This window comes from Haliotis asinina, chromosome 4 (assembly GCF_037392515.1).
Source record: "Haliotis asinina isolate JCU_RB_2024 chromosome 4, JCU_Hal_asi_v2, whole genome shotgun sequence".
NCBI lineage: Eukaryota > Metazoa > Mollusca > Gastropoda > Lepetellida > Haliotidae > Haliotis > Haliotis asinina.
In genome coordinates this window covers 45,916,979-45,932,978 of record NC_090283.1, presented here as the reverse complement: position 1 = coordinate 45,932,978, position 16,000 = coordinate 45,916,979, and the positions used below count along the sequence as shown (strand labels likewise).

The window sequence follows — 16,000 nt, the reverse complement described above, 5'->3', positions numbered from 1 at the left end:
TCATAAACACTAGAAATGAGGAGGGTGGGGGAGAGAGAGAGATTGGGGAGGGTGGGGTTGAGGTATAAACGTCAACAATGTCACCCGTCGTCGTATTATCTTCCTTTCAAACGTGTAAAGAACATACATGCGAATGTACCATGACATGACGAACATGAGCTGATCTGAATTTCTATACTAACAATACACCCAGCAAACCACTCAGTTTCGATGAACGCTGGCGGTTTGTTGGTAATCTCAATGATCGTTGTTGCTGATGTTAAAGATGAAGGAAGAGGGCACGTATTCCTGGGTGGTGCTGGGTGCTTCCTCCGCCACTATGCTGATTGGCTCAAGTATCACCTACGCCACTGGTGTGTTCCTCGTCGCCATGTTGAAGGAGTTTGAAGAGGACTTAGTTCTCACAACCTGGGTAGGATCGACTTTCGGCTGCATGTTCGCCCTAGCAGGTACGGTCTTTAGTAATGCGTACTTCATCATCTTATTACAGAATCCTGATTGGACATGGGTCCGGGTGTTCAGTTCGCTTTAAACGGAGATCTGCAATACACAGAAAACGAAAACCGTTCCTTATCCGTTTGTTGTTTAATGTATGTGACGGAGGTTGACCATGTTCACCTACGTTGCAAACGCCATTGTAACATTAGTGTCATAATTAATGATTGTTTCTTTTCGCCATATGCGTAGAAAAGGCAGTAGGATTTATGTGGATAGCAACTGTGTGGAGGTGATAAATAACCGATGCACTAGGTAAAGCACTAAGATATAATATATGTTCATAAAAATGATGTGGAGTTGATCAATAACCGAAGCATAGATAAAGCACAATGACTTATGTTGATGGCAACTTTGTGGAGGTGATAAATAACCGATGCATAGGTAAAGCACTAGGATTTATGTGCATAACAATTATGTGGAGTTTATCAATAACCGAGGCATAGATAAAGTACAATGATTTATGTTGCTGGCAACTTTGTGGAGGTGATAAATAACCGAAGTATAGATAAAGCACTAGGATTTATGTGGGTGGTATCCTCTTTTGCCATTCGGGCTGGTTGTATGTTTAAGGAGTCAAGGGGATTATGAGAATCGCTCGACTGGGTTTGTTTCTTCAACTAATCACAACTGTCTGGGGGGTTGATGACCAAGCCAAGAAAGGCATTTAGTACGGTTCTTACTATTAATCACAGTCATACATAATACAGAGCATACACCAATGTACACAATAATCATCATGATGAAAGAGCGTAAATATAAAAAATTAATAAATTACTATCAACCACACTCATACATATTGATGTTGAAGTCCCAATCATGTATAATCAATGTCTACAATGAAGGTTCCCACACAACTGGCTTTAAAATCCAATAAAATGGGAAACAGCATCTCCACACTCTTTCATGGCCTATCTTCCTGCTTGGAAATTTTCTAATTCTGCCTGTAGTCTGTCGTTCAGCTTTCAATATTTCATAGCAATTACGAGGAGGTGATAAATAATCAACTCTGGATAGAAAATGGGGATGGAGTGAGTTAGCGTGTTTAGTTTTATTCCAGCTATATTCCGCAATATTCCAGTTCTATGATGGCGGTCTGTAAATAATCGAATCTGGACCAGACAATCCTGTAATCAACAACATGATCATCGATCTACAAAATTAGTATATAACATGTGTCAACCAAGTCATCGAGTCTGACCACCAGAAATAGGGTGTCCAATCACTCACTTAGCCAGATTCTGTTAAAAAACATCTCTCACATAGAGATTTTGCTGACTGGGGTTAGTGTTTTCATAACATATAGCCCAAGTGAGTGAGTGAGTTTGGTTTTTCGCCGCACTCAGCAATATTCCAGCTATATGCCGGCGGTCTGTAAATAATCGAGTCTGGACCAGACATTCCAGTGATCAACAACATGAACATCGATCTGCGCAATTGGGAACCGATGACATGTCTCAACCAAGTCAGCAAGTCTGACCACCCGATCCCGTTAGTCGCCTCTTACGACAAGATTAGTCGCCTTTTATGGCAAGCATGGGATGCTGAAGGCCTATTCTACCCCGGGTAGACCTTCACGGGTAGAATGGGGATGGATGCAAGTGCGAAACAGATAAATTGGTAAGTTGGCAGGTAGGTAGGTAAGTCAATAACATAGACAAAGCAGTTGGAATGACAACTTCATTGCATTCTACTCCCGTTGAAGGCCGTGAAGCTGCACAAATAATTTATACAGCTCAATTACGACAGTGTTTATGTCAAAGGCTTCAGTTCCGGATATAACTCTTTAGGTCTTCCTAAACAAACAGCAGCTTCTCGAGGCAAATAAATCAGGACTTACATTCACAGCTGACAATAAAGTTGGGGCTCGATTTCCAGGCCCACAGAAAGGCGCTTATTTCAAGCACTAGTTCGCCAAACCATTAACATTAACGTTTTCTTTGATAAGCATATCTTGAGAGTTTGGGCAACAAACTCCAGTCACTAACATCATGAGCATGAAGCCATCCAATTGCTAAAGGTTAGCATGGAAACCAAACCAGTGACCTAACCAGTTCCCATCGAATTATCCGTACTGATCAGTTGAGAGTAAAGTAGTTGTCCGAATGTACGATACTGATTATTTGATTATGTCAGAATCGCCCCTTTATGAAAACAACAACATATTCATAGAAATATCCCAGTTGGCACATTAAACGTTTACATGCATTCTCAGAGTTGTATTTAAAACTCGCATTATGCTTTACAGGTCCAGTTGCCAGCGTGATTATCAACATGTTTGACTGTAGAACGTGTGTAGTAATGTCTGGTGTGTTGATGATGACCGGATTTGCGACAAGTTTTCTGGTGACAGACATACGATTCTTGTTTCTGACATTTTCTTTAGTAACAGGTAAGTAACTTGCCTCATTGTGTTGTGTCATATCGACCGCGTATTCTGTGTTAATGCTAGTGGCAGGTTTGATGCCAGTGACACCTTGCAATGTCATATTTACTGTGTACTCAATGTGCGATGTGTGAAAGTTTCTAAATGGGAGGTGTTCACTATTGTTGCCTTGTGTCATATATAGAGGATACTAAACGACATTCTGCGTTATACACTTTTTATCAAACGAGATAGTGATTTGGTATCAAACGAGTGAAAACTAGTTTAATATAGATGGTATTTCATGGAAGCGTGTTTAGCATTCTGTGTATCACTCTCAACATAAATTGATTAAATTGCGGCGATATTGCCTACAGTGTGCACGTGATGACTCCAAGCTTTCCGACAGTTAAGCAAGGTCAAATACTATTGTGACAGAGGAATTAACATTGTGACGTCATGACTGTAAACCAATATGGCGACATACTTGCGGTCCTACACTGCAATATCTTCAACGGACGAGTTATGAAAACTATTTAATCTACGTCCAGTATCTGTTGTCAACAAATGATATGTGTGTAATGTCATCGAATATTGTCATATTATCTGTTTGAGTGCCTATGTGAGTGACTGAGTGAGTGAGTTTTGTTTTACACCACTCTCAACAATATTCCAGGCATATGGCGGCGGTCTGTAAATAATCGAGTCTGGACCAGACATTCCAGTGATTAAAAACATGAGCATCGATCAGTGCAATTGGGAACCGATGACATGTTTCAACCAAGTCGGCGAGCCTGACCACCCGATCCCGTTAGTCGCCTCTTACGACAAGCATAGTCGCTTTTTATGGCAAGCATGGGATGCTGAAGGCTTTTCACAGGTCACGGTTCCAGATGGTAGCTGTATATAGTGTCATTAGCTAGTTTCATATTAACTGTGTAATCAACGTCCAGTACCTATTTGACCAATAGCTGAATGTAGGTATGTAGTTCCACTATATAGCGTTTTATAACAATTATTGATTATGAGGAAAGAAATACAACTGTGTTTTGAAGTGACCTACTGGGGATTTTATTGTTTTAGTTGAATGGCGTTCATGATGAAATCGACTTCAAATGCAGGGATGAACATGAAACAACCTCTGTTTTTCAGGTTTGGGCATGTCACTAGCAGGAACTGGAGCAATAGTTGTTCTAGGATACTACTTTCGTGAACATGCAGCCATCGCATCTAGTATCTGCTTCACCGGAGCTGGAATTGGAATATTTGTTCACCCACCGCTTGTCCAGTTCCTTCTAGAGACATATGGTTTTCATGGAGCCTATCTTATAATTGGGGGAATAACATTTCACGCCTGTGTAGCCGGCATGCTAATGCGGCCAGGTGTTGCTGAGCGGGCAAGAAAACAACATATCTTGGGTGGTGAAACTCTCAGGAACAAGATTTTGCTTTCAATGTGTGGAACTTCGACGATGATTTACAATGTAATTCAAAACGGATCATTCCTATTTTTTGTAGCCGGTATTTTGTGTTTTTCGCTTGGTGTCTCTGCACAATATCAGTTCCTACCTGAATATTTCATAACACAAGGATCTACATTAGAAGAAGCTTCTTTTGTTGTATCTGCGTCCGGTGTTGGAAGTATCTTCTCGCGACTTCTCGTTGGATTTGCCGCAAGTGACGAGAAGATCGGTGGTGCCACAATATTTCCCTCCATCAATGGGATAATGGCGGTTTTCACGTTCTTTTTACCACTGTTCAAATCATCAACTTATCCAAGATTAGCATATGGAATCATCCTTGGTGTATATACGGGAGGTACGTGGGTTCTTATGACTACTTTAACACTGGATATTCTTGGTCTTGGAGACTTTGCGACAGGCGTGGGTATCGGAAGGTTCTTGTGTGGCGCTGGCTACTTGATCGGTCCTCCAATTGCAGGTAAGAAACACCGTGGAGGATGGGTAAAGTGTTTTGTATTTCCATCAATATCAACAAACTTCTTTCAGATCGATCCAGAAAAAAACACATTAAGGAAACGACTATGTTCCCTGTATCAGGATTGAATTCCTGACACGACTTTCCTAATGACATGTCTTCATAAGTCTTTCTCTTTACTCACTCGGTGCGGTGGGGAAGTCTTGTGGTTAAAGCGTTCGCTCGTCATCCCCAAACCTGGGTTCGATTCCCCGTATGGTAACGATGTGTGAAGACTATTTTTAGTGTCTCCGTTTATCATAATCTGTTCACACGAAAACAAGTCCGACGTTTGTGACTCATGTGCTATCCTGACTGATTTTATATTTCAGGGACAATGATGGAACAAACAGGAGATAAAAACAGTGCATTTATGTTTTCGGGTAGGTTGCTACTTTCTTTTATGCTGAACCTTTCATGGTGTCTGTGTCCAGACTGTCTACCGATTGTATTATGTACAACGATCCATGTTGCCATGATACATTGACACTCACGAAATATTTGCTACACAAATAACTGATATCCCATTAATTTCACTTTCCATTGTCAACTATATGAATGTACCGTCGAAACCGGCATCTATCCAATCCGGCAAGTTGTCATCACCGGCTCAAAATCTCAGTCCCATCGGTGACTTGTATAGTTATCATCAGCTCTAAAGTCCGGCTCGTTGTCTAAACCAGATAATTTCTTCAGCCCTAAAGAGTGCCGGCTTGGACAGCTTCCACTGTAGTTAAGATTTAACGTCACATCGGCAATATTTCAGAGAACGAATTTCGTATTAAATAGAATATTGAAAATAGTGTTTATGGAAACAAACACCAATCCCCTTTCAAAACGTTTCCCCCGAGGATCACCCCCTGATTATGTGAAAACGTAATGCTACTCACTCGTGATACTGATCGTTTTGCTGTCATCATTTGAAAAGTATAATTTTTTTGTCCTAAAATCTAACATCTGTCATTGAAGGCTAGCATCCGCCTTAACACATGGCAATGCAGTTTTTGCATGGGAACGGTTTTCCCTTGACGTTTTTCACGTTATTTACGTTTTGTACTTCAGTCTGACAAAAACAAAACGTGCGTCACATATTGCGTTTGCCAGTCGAACGGATTCTGGAAGGTAGAGGAGAAAGTGTTTACCTAGGCTTAGAGTGTTCGCTCCGGGTCCCAATACCCTAACTGATACAAAAAATGAACGAAGTCACCCTGTCTATGGGGATGGAATATGGCTCATAGCAGGTTAAAACACATTCACACTTTTCCAAAGTGGACATCTAACAACATGAAATTGTACCTTTGACCAGTGGTAATGAAATAGTCCAGTGAGAGTTTGCTTGATCCTACTATGTTTCGTGTTCGCTCGTGTTGAAACTGTCCACTAATGTCTGTATGACACTACACTAATGTCTGTATGACATTACACTAATGTCTGTATGACATTACACTAATGTCTGTATGATAGCGCAAGAGGTTATCAAGTATAATTCTAGTAATGGTGTTTTGGCGAAGTGTGGTAGACATCAGTTGTATGTAGAATATCATGGTAAATGTGTTGAGAACTGGTGCAAACTTCTGATGACTGATAACAGTACGTATCCGAGTTATTTTTTATTCAAACAACTCGATGAATCTGGCAAGACAACATGGACAAGTGGTGTTTTCGGATTCGGTGATGTGTGGTTCTTTCAGGTTATTGGAAATGAACATCAATGTCTAAAACATATGTGTCGTACAGTAATTTCCGTTCGTGTCAATAGCAAATACTCAGTTCATATGCATATATGTGACATGCTTTGCTATCAGTTAAATTCATTTCGGACCCTGATAGCTGACGGAGCTTAAAGGTTGGAATAGAAAAACGATCACACCAGCCTTTCAAATTTCCCATTGATTAAATACATTTCCTTACAAGGTGACGATAATAATCATGGAGAAATATAATTTGTAGATTGGTCCATTATATACTTAAGAAATGTTGTCCAAGATGGCAGCCTGGCTGCTGTTTGAGCAAGATCGACAGGGCTTTGCTCAATTTAATTGTTGTGTTATTTGGCCTTATTTACTCTGGTTGATGAAAGTGCAGTATGGTTCATGAATCATCTCTAGTGATAAGCAAGGATTCCTTTAAACTTAAAATTAATTCCATAGAACTAATACTAACCGGACTTTCATGGGAGGGAAATTTGTGTCATACCGTCATGTATATGCACACAGATGTACAATATTTCCAACCTTTCAATGCTTCTATTGTGTGCACTATTTTAGCGTAGATCGTATCGTTGTTTCAGGTTCAATGTTCTTCTCGGCAACTGTGTGTGGGTTTCTGTCATCTCTGAAGAGGAAGGCCGTGGAACCCTCTGAGGACACGCGTCGGGACACAAGAGCTTCCGACACTGCTGACATTACTGACGCTCTAGTGACTGCGAGTGAATAAATTTGTATTTTACATATCGACAGCATTGTGAATTGGAAGGACAATTGCAAAAGCACTCACGTTAACCTCAATTCAGTCATTTTGATTCCTTACATATTTTGCTTACCTATACTCATTTACTGTCTTGTGAAAGAACATGTGGAATATACATTAAATAATCAGAGTCTCCTTTATTCGACATATATTGGTGTGATCGATATCCAACAAGACATGCGCACACTATATTTAGAATCGTACAGTCATACAGAATAATAGTTGTGGGGCACGTTTCAGTGTGAGTATTTGAGTGGGGAATGTGAGGGTGAGTGGTGTTTGTCATACCAATTCAATATATAACAAACGATTCACAGAATTTTGTTTGATGACTTATTTGAGTGGGGAATGTGAGGGTGAGTGGTGTTTGTCATACCAATTCAATATATAACAAACGATTCACAGAATTTTGTTTGATGACTTATTTGAGTGGGGAATGTGAGGGTGAGTGGTGTTTGTCATACCAATTCAATGAATAACAAATGATTCACAGAATTTTGTTTGATGACTTACGAATTGGCTATAGAGACTAGCAACTAAAATTAGACCATGGTACTGGCGATAATGGGGAATTACTCCTCCTGCATGATTCTCAGCAGGGCTTGTGGCATCACTTTGGTCAAGCAAACTTAAAGATGCACACTGCTATCAAATTGATGGCAGTGACATGAAGGCAATGTTGGTATGCACCAACACAGAGGGTAATGTAAGCAGAGTCGTATGTAACGTCACGCGTATAACAGACAGGATGCATCATACAGACAGACTGACATGAGCTAGACGAATAGTGTTGCTCACATTACCTGCACATTCACAATGTAATAAAGAATAAATGCATGTGTTTGTTGTATTTTCCAACGTTCCAGCTAACTGACGCCATTGGTCGAGTCTTGACTGGACAATCAAAAGATTGTAACGTCTGGTACAGGGACACGTCATCCACCGAGTCTCACTTCTTCAACTCAAAGACACCTGCAGTATGACGTCATTTCGTGCCACGCGCTGATATGGTATAGCCATTTGAAACTGATCGTGCGTGTGTATGTGTTGAGTTTGTTGAAAGAAGAGCTCATTAAAAGTAAACTGTGAGTTCCACACAGCGTTGGACGATGGCACATTTATATGCTGTGAAGGATGGAACCATTAGAGTTGACATACCTGACCCGGTACGTGATAGCCAGCGATATTCTACCCGTGCTCTACAGACCAAAGGAGGCTAAACTCTGCACATAACATGAACGTTTGAAAATGTTATTCTTTAACTCTGTCAACATCTGTATTCTCATTGTGTGTAGACTATTTCATCCATGGTATTTTCAGGGAAAAACATAAAATCTGGAGGTTGCTTTACGTCTTTAACGCGGCTATCAGTAACATTCCTGAACATGAACATGAACTAATGGAGTGGGAACAAGACAATCCAGTGATTGACACCGTGACCATCAATCTAGACATTTGGGACTGGATGACATGCATCACACTCTCGGTAAAGGTGACCACCGACTCCACTAATCACCTCCATGACACTAATGAGCTGCTGAAGACCAGTTGTAACACATGTCTATTAAGGAGCTGGATCCACCATGCCCAGAAACGTAAGGCAAGGTCCTATTGCTGACCTTGTTCGATCAGTATGTGAATCTCTTTGTCATTATTGATTGTAAATGTCATTCTTGGATGCACTCTCATGTGCAAAATACCCTATCTCAAACGAAGTTGGGCACACGGGCAAAACCAGAGCCGCTGCTTCCTTCAAAGTATCTTTAAACGTTCTTTTTTTCGCGCATTTGAAACACGAGTGTTAGTATCCATCACAAAGTTTTCACAGCCGATAGACATGCAATGATCAAAGCTAGCCCCCATAATTAAATCGTGTTTACTAAAACAGGGTGTTGAGATTATAGTGGTGTCAACATTATGCCCCAAAGGCGAGATCAAGAGTGTTGGTAAACCAAAAACACCACCAATACGTATATATATTATGTAAACGTAGTGGACTTATCGTGCTGACTTATGATCTATGACATAAATATTCCATGCATTTATTTTAGCATTAATCATCGATGAGCGCTACATTTGAGGCGAAAGAGGCCGAGATGTCACTTGAATTACAGTTGTCAAAAGGACTGAAAGAAAGTTGTAATGCACAAGTTTGCCGACATGTAATAAGACAGGGTGGTATTCCAACACAAGGGGAAAGTATTTTAAATCACAAACTATGAAGGATCTTTTTAGCAATATAAATTCTCATTTAATTATTGCCTTCTTAAAAGAATTAGATCTGTTGACTGGTTTGTAAATAAAGCAGTATTTTTTGATTGGAAGTGTGAATTAATCACTTAGATTGTTCCTGGCATTCAACTCAAGGGAGGTTGAAGTGCTGTAAAATTATTGTCCTCCTGAGAGGGTGCATAAGTCCCAAAACGTTAGAAGTCAAATTTAATCTTCCACTTTTTTAGCTGTAGTAATTTTGTCACTTTAATTTGTAGCTAATCTTGCATACAATCGCCAGCAGCTGGAGGGATAGTGTAAATCTAGCTAGGGACCATGCATGTAGCAGAGGTACTATAAGTCCCCATGGCCCCTAGTATGGCGATCTACCTTCAGTTGTTGGTGATCAATAGCCCATTTTCACATGACAGTGTCTATAATTTTCTGTGTTGTAACATTCTAGTTATTTTTCTGTCCGTCGATGACTAGTTGTTTAACTTCCTATATTTATTGTGCATCTACAACAATTCTCGTCACTATATGGCTGTAAAATTGCAAATGTGACGTTGAATTTTAACTCACTCACTTACAGACACTGTGAACAGTGACAGGTTTAATAAATGCATCATACGTTGATTAGGTTCTGGCCTTCAGTTTTTAATGGGTTAATCATCCAATCGCTATCGTTGAGTTTTCGTGGCTACTGGTCAAGATGGATTATTGCTATCTGATACATTATAGCATCTCCCTCGTCCTCTTGGTGGTGGTGATTCGTTAAGGTCCGTGGTAGAATAGGCCATCAGCAACCCATGCTTGCCATGAAAGGCGACTGTGCTTGTCGTAAGAGGCGACTAACGGGATCGGGTGGTCAGGCTCGCTGACTTGGTTGGCATACGTCTTTTGTACCCAGTTTGGCAGATCGATGCTCATGCTGTTGGTCACTTGTTTATCTGATCCAGCCTCGAATATTTCCAGACCACCGCCATATAGCTGGAATACTGCTGAGTGTGGCGTAAAACTAAACTCACTCTTGGTGGTGGTAAATAAATCAAAACGAAAGTGTTCTACCAGGGCCAACTTTTACTCAATACCAAGTGGCTTTACATCAGTTTACATCCTTCTGCTTCTTGATCACAACGTCAGCAGACTGACGGCCACCTGTACGGACCTTGTCGCCTCCATGCACTATGCAGAGTATATTTTCAGACTGAAAAACGATACGTGGAGGTTATAACAAAGTAGAACACAAAAAGCAAATGCCATGTTGAGTTTATCGGTATTATGACACAGATTATGTCCATTCTGACATTTCAGCAGAGCGTGTTTACGACGAACCAGATGCTGAACTTTGTTCAAATGGAACATGATACTTTTCTTGACACGATTTGATAATAAAAGTGACAGTGCGCAATAATTTAGAAAACATCTATGGTTGCACTTTCTTAACGATCCATTATTTTTGGACGAACTGGTGCTCACTTTTTTCACCTACATAGTTTTGTACATGATGCCTGCGTAATCGTTAACATTTCAAAAGACACAGACATGGAAATACGGAGATATGTTCAAATTATAGCCCATTCACCTCCAAACCGAGACCGAGGAATTGCTGGCTAGCTCGAAAACGAATAAACATAACATACTGAATGAAACGCTGATCATAATCAGAACATCACACCAACTCTGTAAGGTTTTTGCAGGACATTTTTCTTAAAATAAATACCAGTTCTTGTCCTGCATCAACCACGTCTTTCTAACCACCCGTTTGCCGCCTTTTTCAACAACCAATGTGCTGCTTTAGGCATACTTCTCGTGAAAAGTTTTCAAAAAAATATATGAAATCATCGAAACAATAAAGGGGACCTTCCCAGAATTGACAGTAGTGTTGTATTCCTCTGTGAACACTTACCCTTGACTTGGCAGCAAGAGTTGCCATTGTCACAGGTTTGACCCTCGACGATGTTGGCGCATGTTATCAACTGGCACGTCCGTCCGGTCCCGCTAGCTGCACAACCTGAAAGAAACGTAAGCTGTCTACAAATAATGCATCAGACTATGGTTTTACCTTGCTTTTACGGCAACAATTTCTTTACTCAATTCGGTGGTTGAATTTGTTAGTCACTCTGTGAATGTGTTAGTGCACTGCATTTATACAGAAATGCAAAAGCTTTTGAGGTCCTAGTAAATCCTCTTGCTAAAGATTTTAGTGACCTGAACATTTGTTTCCTTTTGGTTTTATCTGATGAAATCGAAAGCTGAAATCATGGAAGCACGGAACTGTTTTTCCAACGAGCTATTAAGTTAGGCTTAATGCCACCATGAACTGGCTACCATCATTCGATTTTGAAATATAAGGAGAAATCGACGCCATTTTTCATTCATACACACTAGCATCGCTCCGCCGCAATGGACAAGTTACCTTAGTACACATGGAGACGATATACGTCCACACTGTATAACTACTTACAACATCCTGGCGAATTATCTCACTGATCACTTATCCATCTGTCAATTGTGCGTGCATTGTTTTCCTCAAACGCGTACGAATATCCACATTTAGACATTTAATAATTTCGTTTTACAGATTCATCAAAGAACAGGAAAGACATTGAAGATTTCGTCCTAGATCTATAGCTATCCGAGATTGTGGTTTTACTCAGTAATTCGAGCAGGTGTATGGGAAATAATAGAAAAACTCTGACAGTCTGAATCCGACACTTATAGTTGAGGAAACACATAAGTAAACAAGCATTTGGTAATTTATTCGACAGCGTGACTAGCATCCTCGATTTCTCCAGGGTGTACGTTCTGATGAATTCCCATTACACCCTGCACCATCTACGGTTCGGCCTGGTACTTTCATTATCTCGCTTTGCTGGCCCCACCTTCTGAAAGTAGCCAATGAGCTAGCCGTTACAACCGAGCTTGCCAGGGTCAACAAAGATAGTGGTCTTTGTACGCAGTGCAACTTAGATTTGGGGAAATTCATACAGAAAAATTGATAGACTCGAAACTTTGAAAAACTGTAGGTAAGGACTCTGACTTCTGCTTCTTTCATAGAACCTCTGCTTCATTGGGTATAAAGCCAGCCAAGGGAGGTAATGAATTTATCGGGCTGAGTCGAAGATGCATCCAGGGTTTAGTGGATACTTATCGGAACGTATACACTAGGGTATATCGTGGGTGCGCGATGGTATATGGGTACAATGCGTGAAGCCTATATCAGCTGTCCCCTCGCCCATATTGCTGGAATATTGCTAAAAGCTAAATCTATACTCACTCACTTACTCCATGCCTGCTTCAATCATGTGAATACTCTGCAAAGAACTGAAGTGAAGCTAGTTTTATTCTTACTGTTATTTTCTGTTGTCTCTGGAACTTGTGTCGTAGTTTCATTGTCATTGTCATTTCCTTCATCTTCATCTTCATCTTCATCTTCATCGTCGTCCTCATCGTCGTCCCAGTCTTCATCGTCGTCATCTTCAGATGGTAAAAAACCTCCGATTCTCATTAACAGTTTGAGAATTTCCATATGTTTCATTCCGTTCTCATGCACCTCTTCGGTGTTACCCAGAGAAAACAGGCCAACCAAAAGTAATATCACGCGAAACATTTCTTTCCACCTTTGGTATAACAAGCTGTAGCAACAGGCAGAGAGCTAATGCATACCTGCCTATGGATTCCATGTCTTATATCCTCTCTCCACTGTCGTACATTGTTCATGACATATTTTGATTCATTTTGTTTACCAAGGTACCTGCATGGATATTACATTTGTAAAAAGCACTCTTTCCCCGATTATTGCTTTGCACCCTGTAACAGACAAAACGTAATTAATTTTAGTAGCATTTTATTGGACAGGATGATGATTCACTGGCTCTAGAGTGTGTGTCACCTGTTCTTGGATACAACGGACTAGCCCGCACCGACGGCAATAGAACCTTGTACATTAAGATAAATTCTCACACGATAAATCTATCTTTGACATGTAATAAGTAGGAGCGTGTAGTATGCATCAATTGATACTCATGTATTTTCAAACAGGGATATATACTCTTAAAAAAAAGTAGAGGAACTTTATGTTTTTTATTTACGATTAAAACTATTTAGGCGATTTATCGGAGTCAATCAATGTTGATATGATAATATTGAATGTTTTGAGAGTGCACCACCAGTTGCACTTCCCTACAACCATAGTTATTTGGTTGAATGAAAGATGACTGGTGTATGGCATGTAATTTGCATGTATACGATTTCCATTTTAAAACAAACAACTAGAAACAAACACTAACAAATCTTCAGGATAAACTGCACTGTGTGAACAGTGAAGTCCGAGGCTATGGGTCATTACTCATAATAACTATACCAGTATTGTTCAGTGATGACGGACTCATCACCATTATACGCCTGCAATAATCATGGACCTCGTTTCACATGGCTGCCGTATGCCTAAGATCTTATAGCTTTTCTCGTAGCATTCGTAACTCCTGTACTGTAACATAGGAAGAACATTGTGAAACTGTGTCCTGATCTTTATAGTGGCGACAAACATCACACACGCGCACACACGCGCACACACGCGCACACACGCGCGCACACGCGCACACACGCGCGCACACGCGCACGCAAGGACACAGATCAGCACAGGCACACTGGTCAGAGGTCTTTGTGTTCCTGCCTTTATAATCCTGTATCATTTTGGTATTAAACCAAACTCACTTTCTCTGTCCAATAAGTACTATTATTATTACCTGGAACTCAACTTGGGAATGTGAAAGTAATCTGTGCTGACGTCATTTCAGGAATGCCGTAGTATGGAGATCTACCTTCAGTTGTTGGTGATATATAGATCGCATTTTATATTGTTTATAACAAGTACTGCTAGTAGCTTTTAACTTTCCACACTAGTTTTAATTGTAACTGTGAAATTCTGTTCGTTTTACTGTGTTACTTTGACGACAGGATTTTATAATATATACAGAATTCATTTCAATATCAAACATATTCTCGTCACGATATGGCTGAAATATTGAAGATGTGATGTTAAATATTAACTCATTCACTCACTCACTCACTCACTCACTCACTCAATAATGTCGTCGTCTTTGATTGTGTGAACATCGAACTAATAAACTAATGAACCCCAATACACTAATGAACATCAACTTCCCTGTCACGTGACCGGCATTTGATCCAACGCAATGTCGTATATCATGTTAACGCCAGGCTATATCAGACCGTTTTGTTCATGTACAAAGGCTGGTCACTGCCTCTCGCAGGTTACCTGCGGATATTCAAGGCTGGTATAGTCATTTACTTTTATTAGTGTTATTTGGGCATGCAGAGGTATAATTTTTGTGCAACAGTCAATATTAATCTACAGTATATTACTTTGTTTTGTTAGAATAGTGACAAAGCTTTTGTCCGAATTGTACTCAGATGCAATCTGTGGGTGTGGACGGACTGAGAAATGATTGTGTGAATTTGTGGTCAATACTGAACTTGGTCACCCCTTGACCATGGTCATTTATTGACAATATGTTCTGAATATGAATAATACACTCTTCTACAACAACTGACATCACTCCACAGAAAAATGACAAAAAAAGATTTTTGTGACACACAGTTCGTGTATGGTTTTATGCCGCTTTTAGCAATATCCCTAAATACCACGGCGAGGGAACCAGAAATAGACTTCACACACTGTATTCCGCGAATCGAACCGTCGAATGTTTAACCCAGTAGACCTCCACACCGCCGCCACTGCACTTGGGAAGATTCGTGGTATAAGACCAAGCAGTCCAGTGATTGATATCAGCAAAGTTTCATGCTGCCTTCAACCAAGCCATCGGGACCGCTACATGCATTTAGCTCTTCTTAATACATTAAAGAGATTGATCTAAGTATTCTAATCCCAAATCTTAAGGCGTCTAAACATAAAGCTATAACAGTGGTTTGTAAGAACTGATGGATTTACGTGTACATAACACACAAAAAGTTAAAAAAAAACCCAAAACGATAATAGTAATAATACAAAAACCACGTAGTACCCAGAATCTAAGGTGGTGCTAATTTTGCGAATCAAATACCGTGCATTAAATATAAGAAGGATGTTTTCCCTCAGCAGGAAACACTGGTTCAATACGTAGACCTGATGGGTAGGATGATATTCACCACAACATTAAATGTAGAGTAAAAACTCGAGAAGTAGATGTTAATGTGAAAGACAAACGGCCACGACACTAAACACTGACTCACTACATAGGGCCTGGTGTGAAATTCATCCCACCCCACTACTAAACACTAACTCAAAACATTGAACCTGATGTGAAAGTTACACCGTCACAAAAGTAAACACTAATTCAAAACATTGAACCTGATGTGAAAGTTACACCATCACACCAGTAAACACTAACTCAAAACATAGAACCTGGTGTGAAAGTTACACCATCACATCAGTAAACACTAATTCAAAACAGAGAA

General features: G+C 40.2%; 1 protein-coding gene across 1 annotated transcript; it reads left to right on the top strand.

The window, feature by feature from the left end:
- Window positions 1-265: 265 nt before the first annotated feature.
- Window positions 266-7,273, top strand: LOC137282516 (monocarboxylate transporter 12-like). The gene is made up of 5 exons (XM_067814272.1): window positions 266-449; window positions 2,744-2,887; window positions 4,013-4,801; window positions 5,170-5,220; window positions 7,128-7,273. The coding sequence occupies exons 1-5, from the start codon at window positions 266-268 to the stop codon at window positions 7,271-7,273; spliced, it is 1,314 nt and encodes a 437-aa protein (XP_067670373.1).
- Window positions 7,274-16,000: the final 8,727 nt, after the last annotated feature.

Coding starts and splice junctions, on each gene's coding strand:
- LOC137282516 (XM_067814272.1), top strand. CDS start 266: ATGAAGGAAGAGGGCACGTATTCCTGGGTGGTGCTGGGTGCTTCCTCC. Junction 2,888..4,012: donor GACATTTTCTTTAGTAACAG/GTAAGTAACTTG, acceptor TCTGTTTTTCAG/GTTTGGGCATGTCACTAGCA. Junction 4,802..5,169: donor GATCGGTCCTCCAATTGCAG/GTAAGAAACACC, acceptor TTTATATTTCAG/GGACAATGATGGAACAAACA.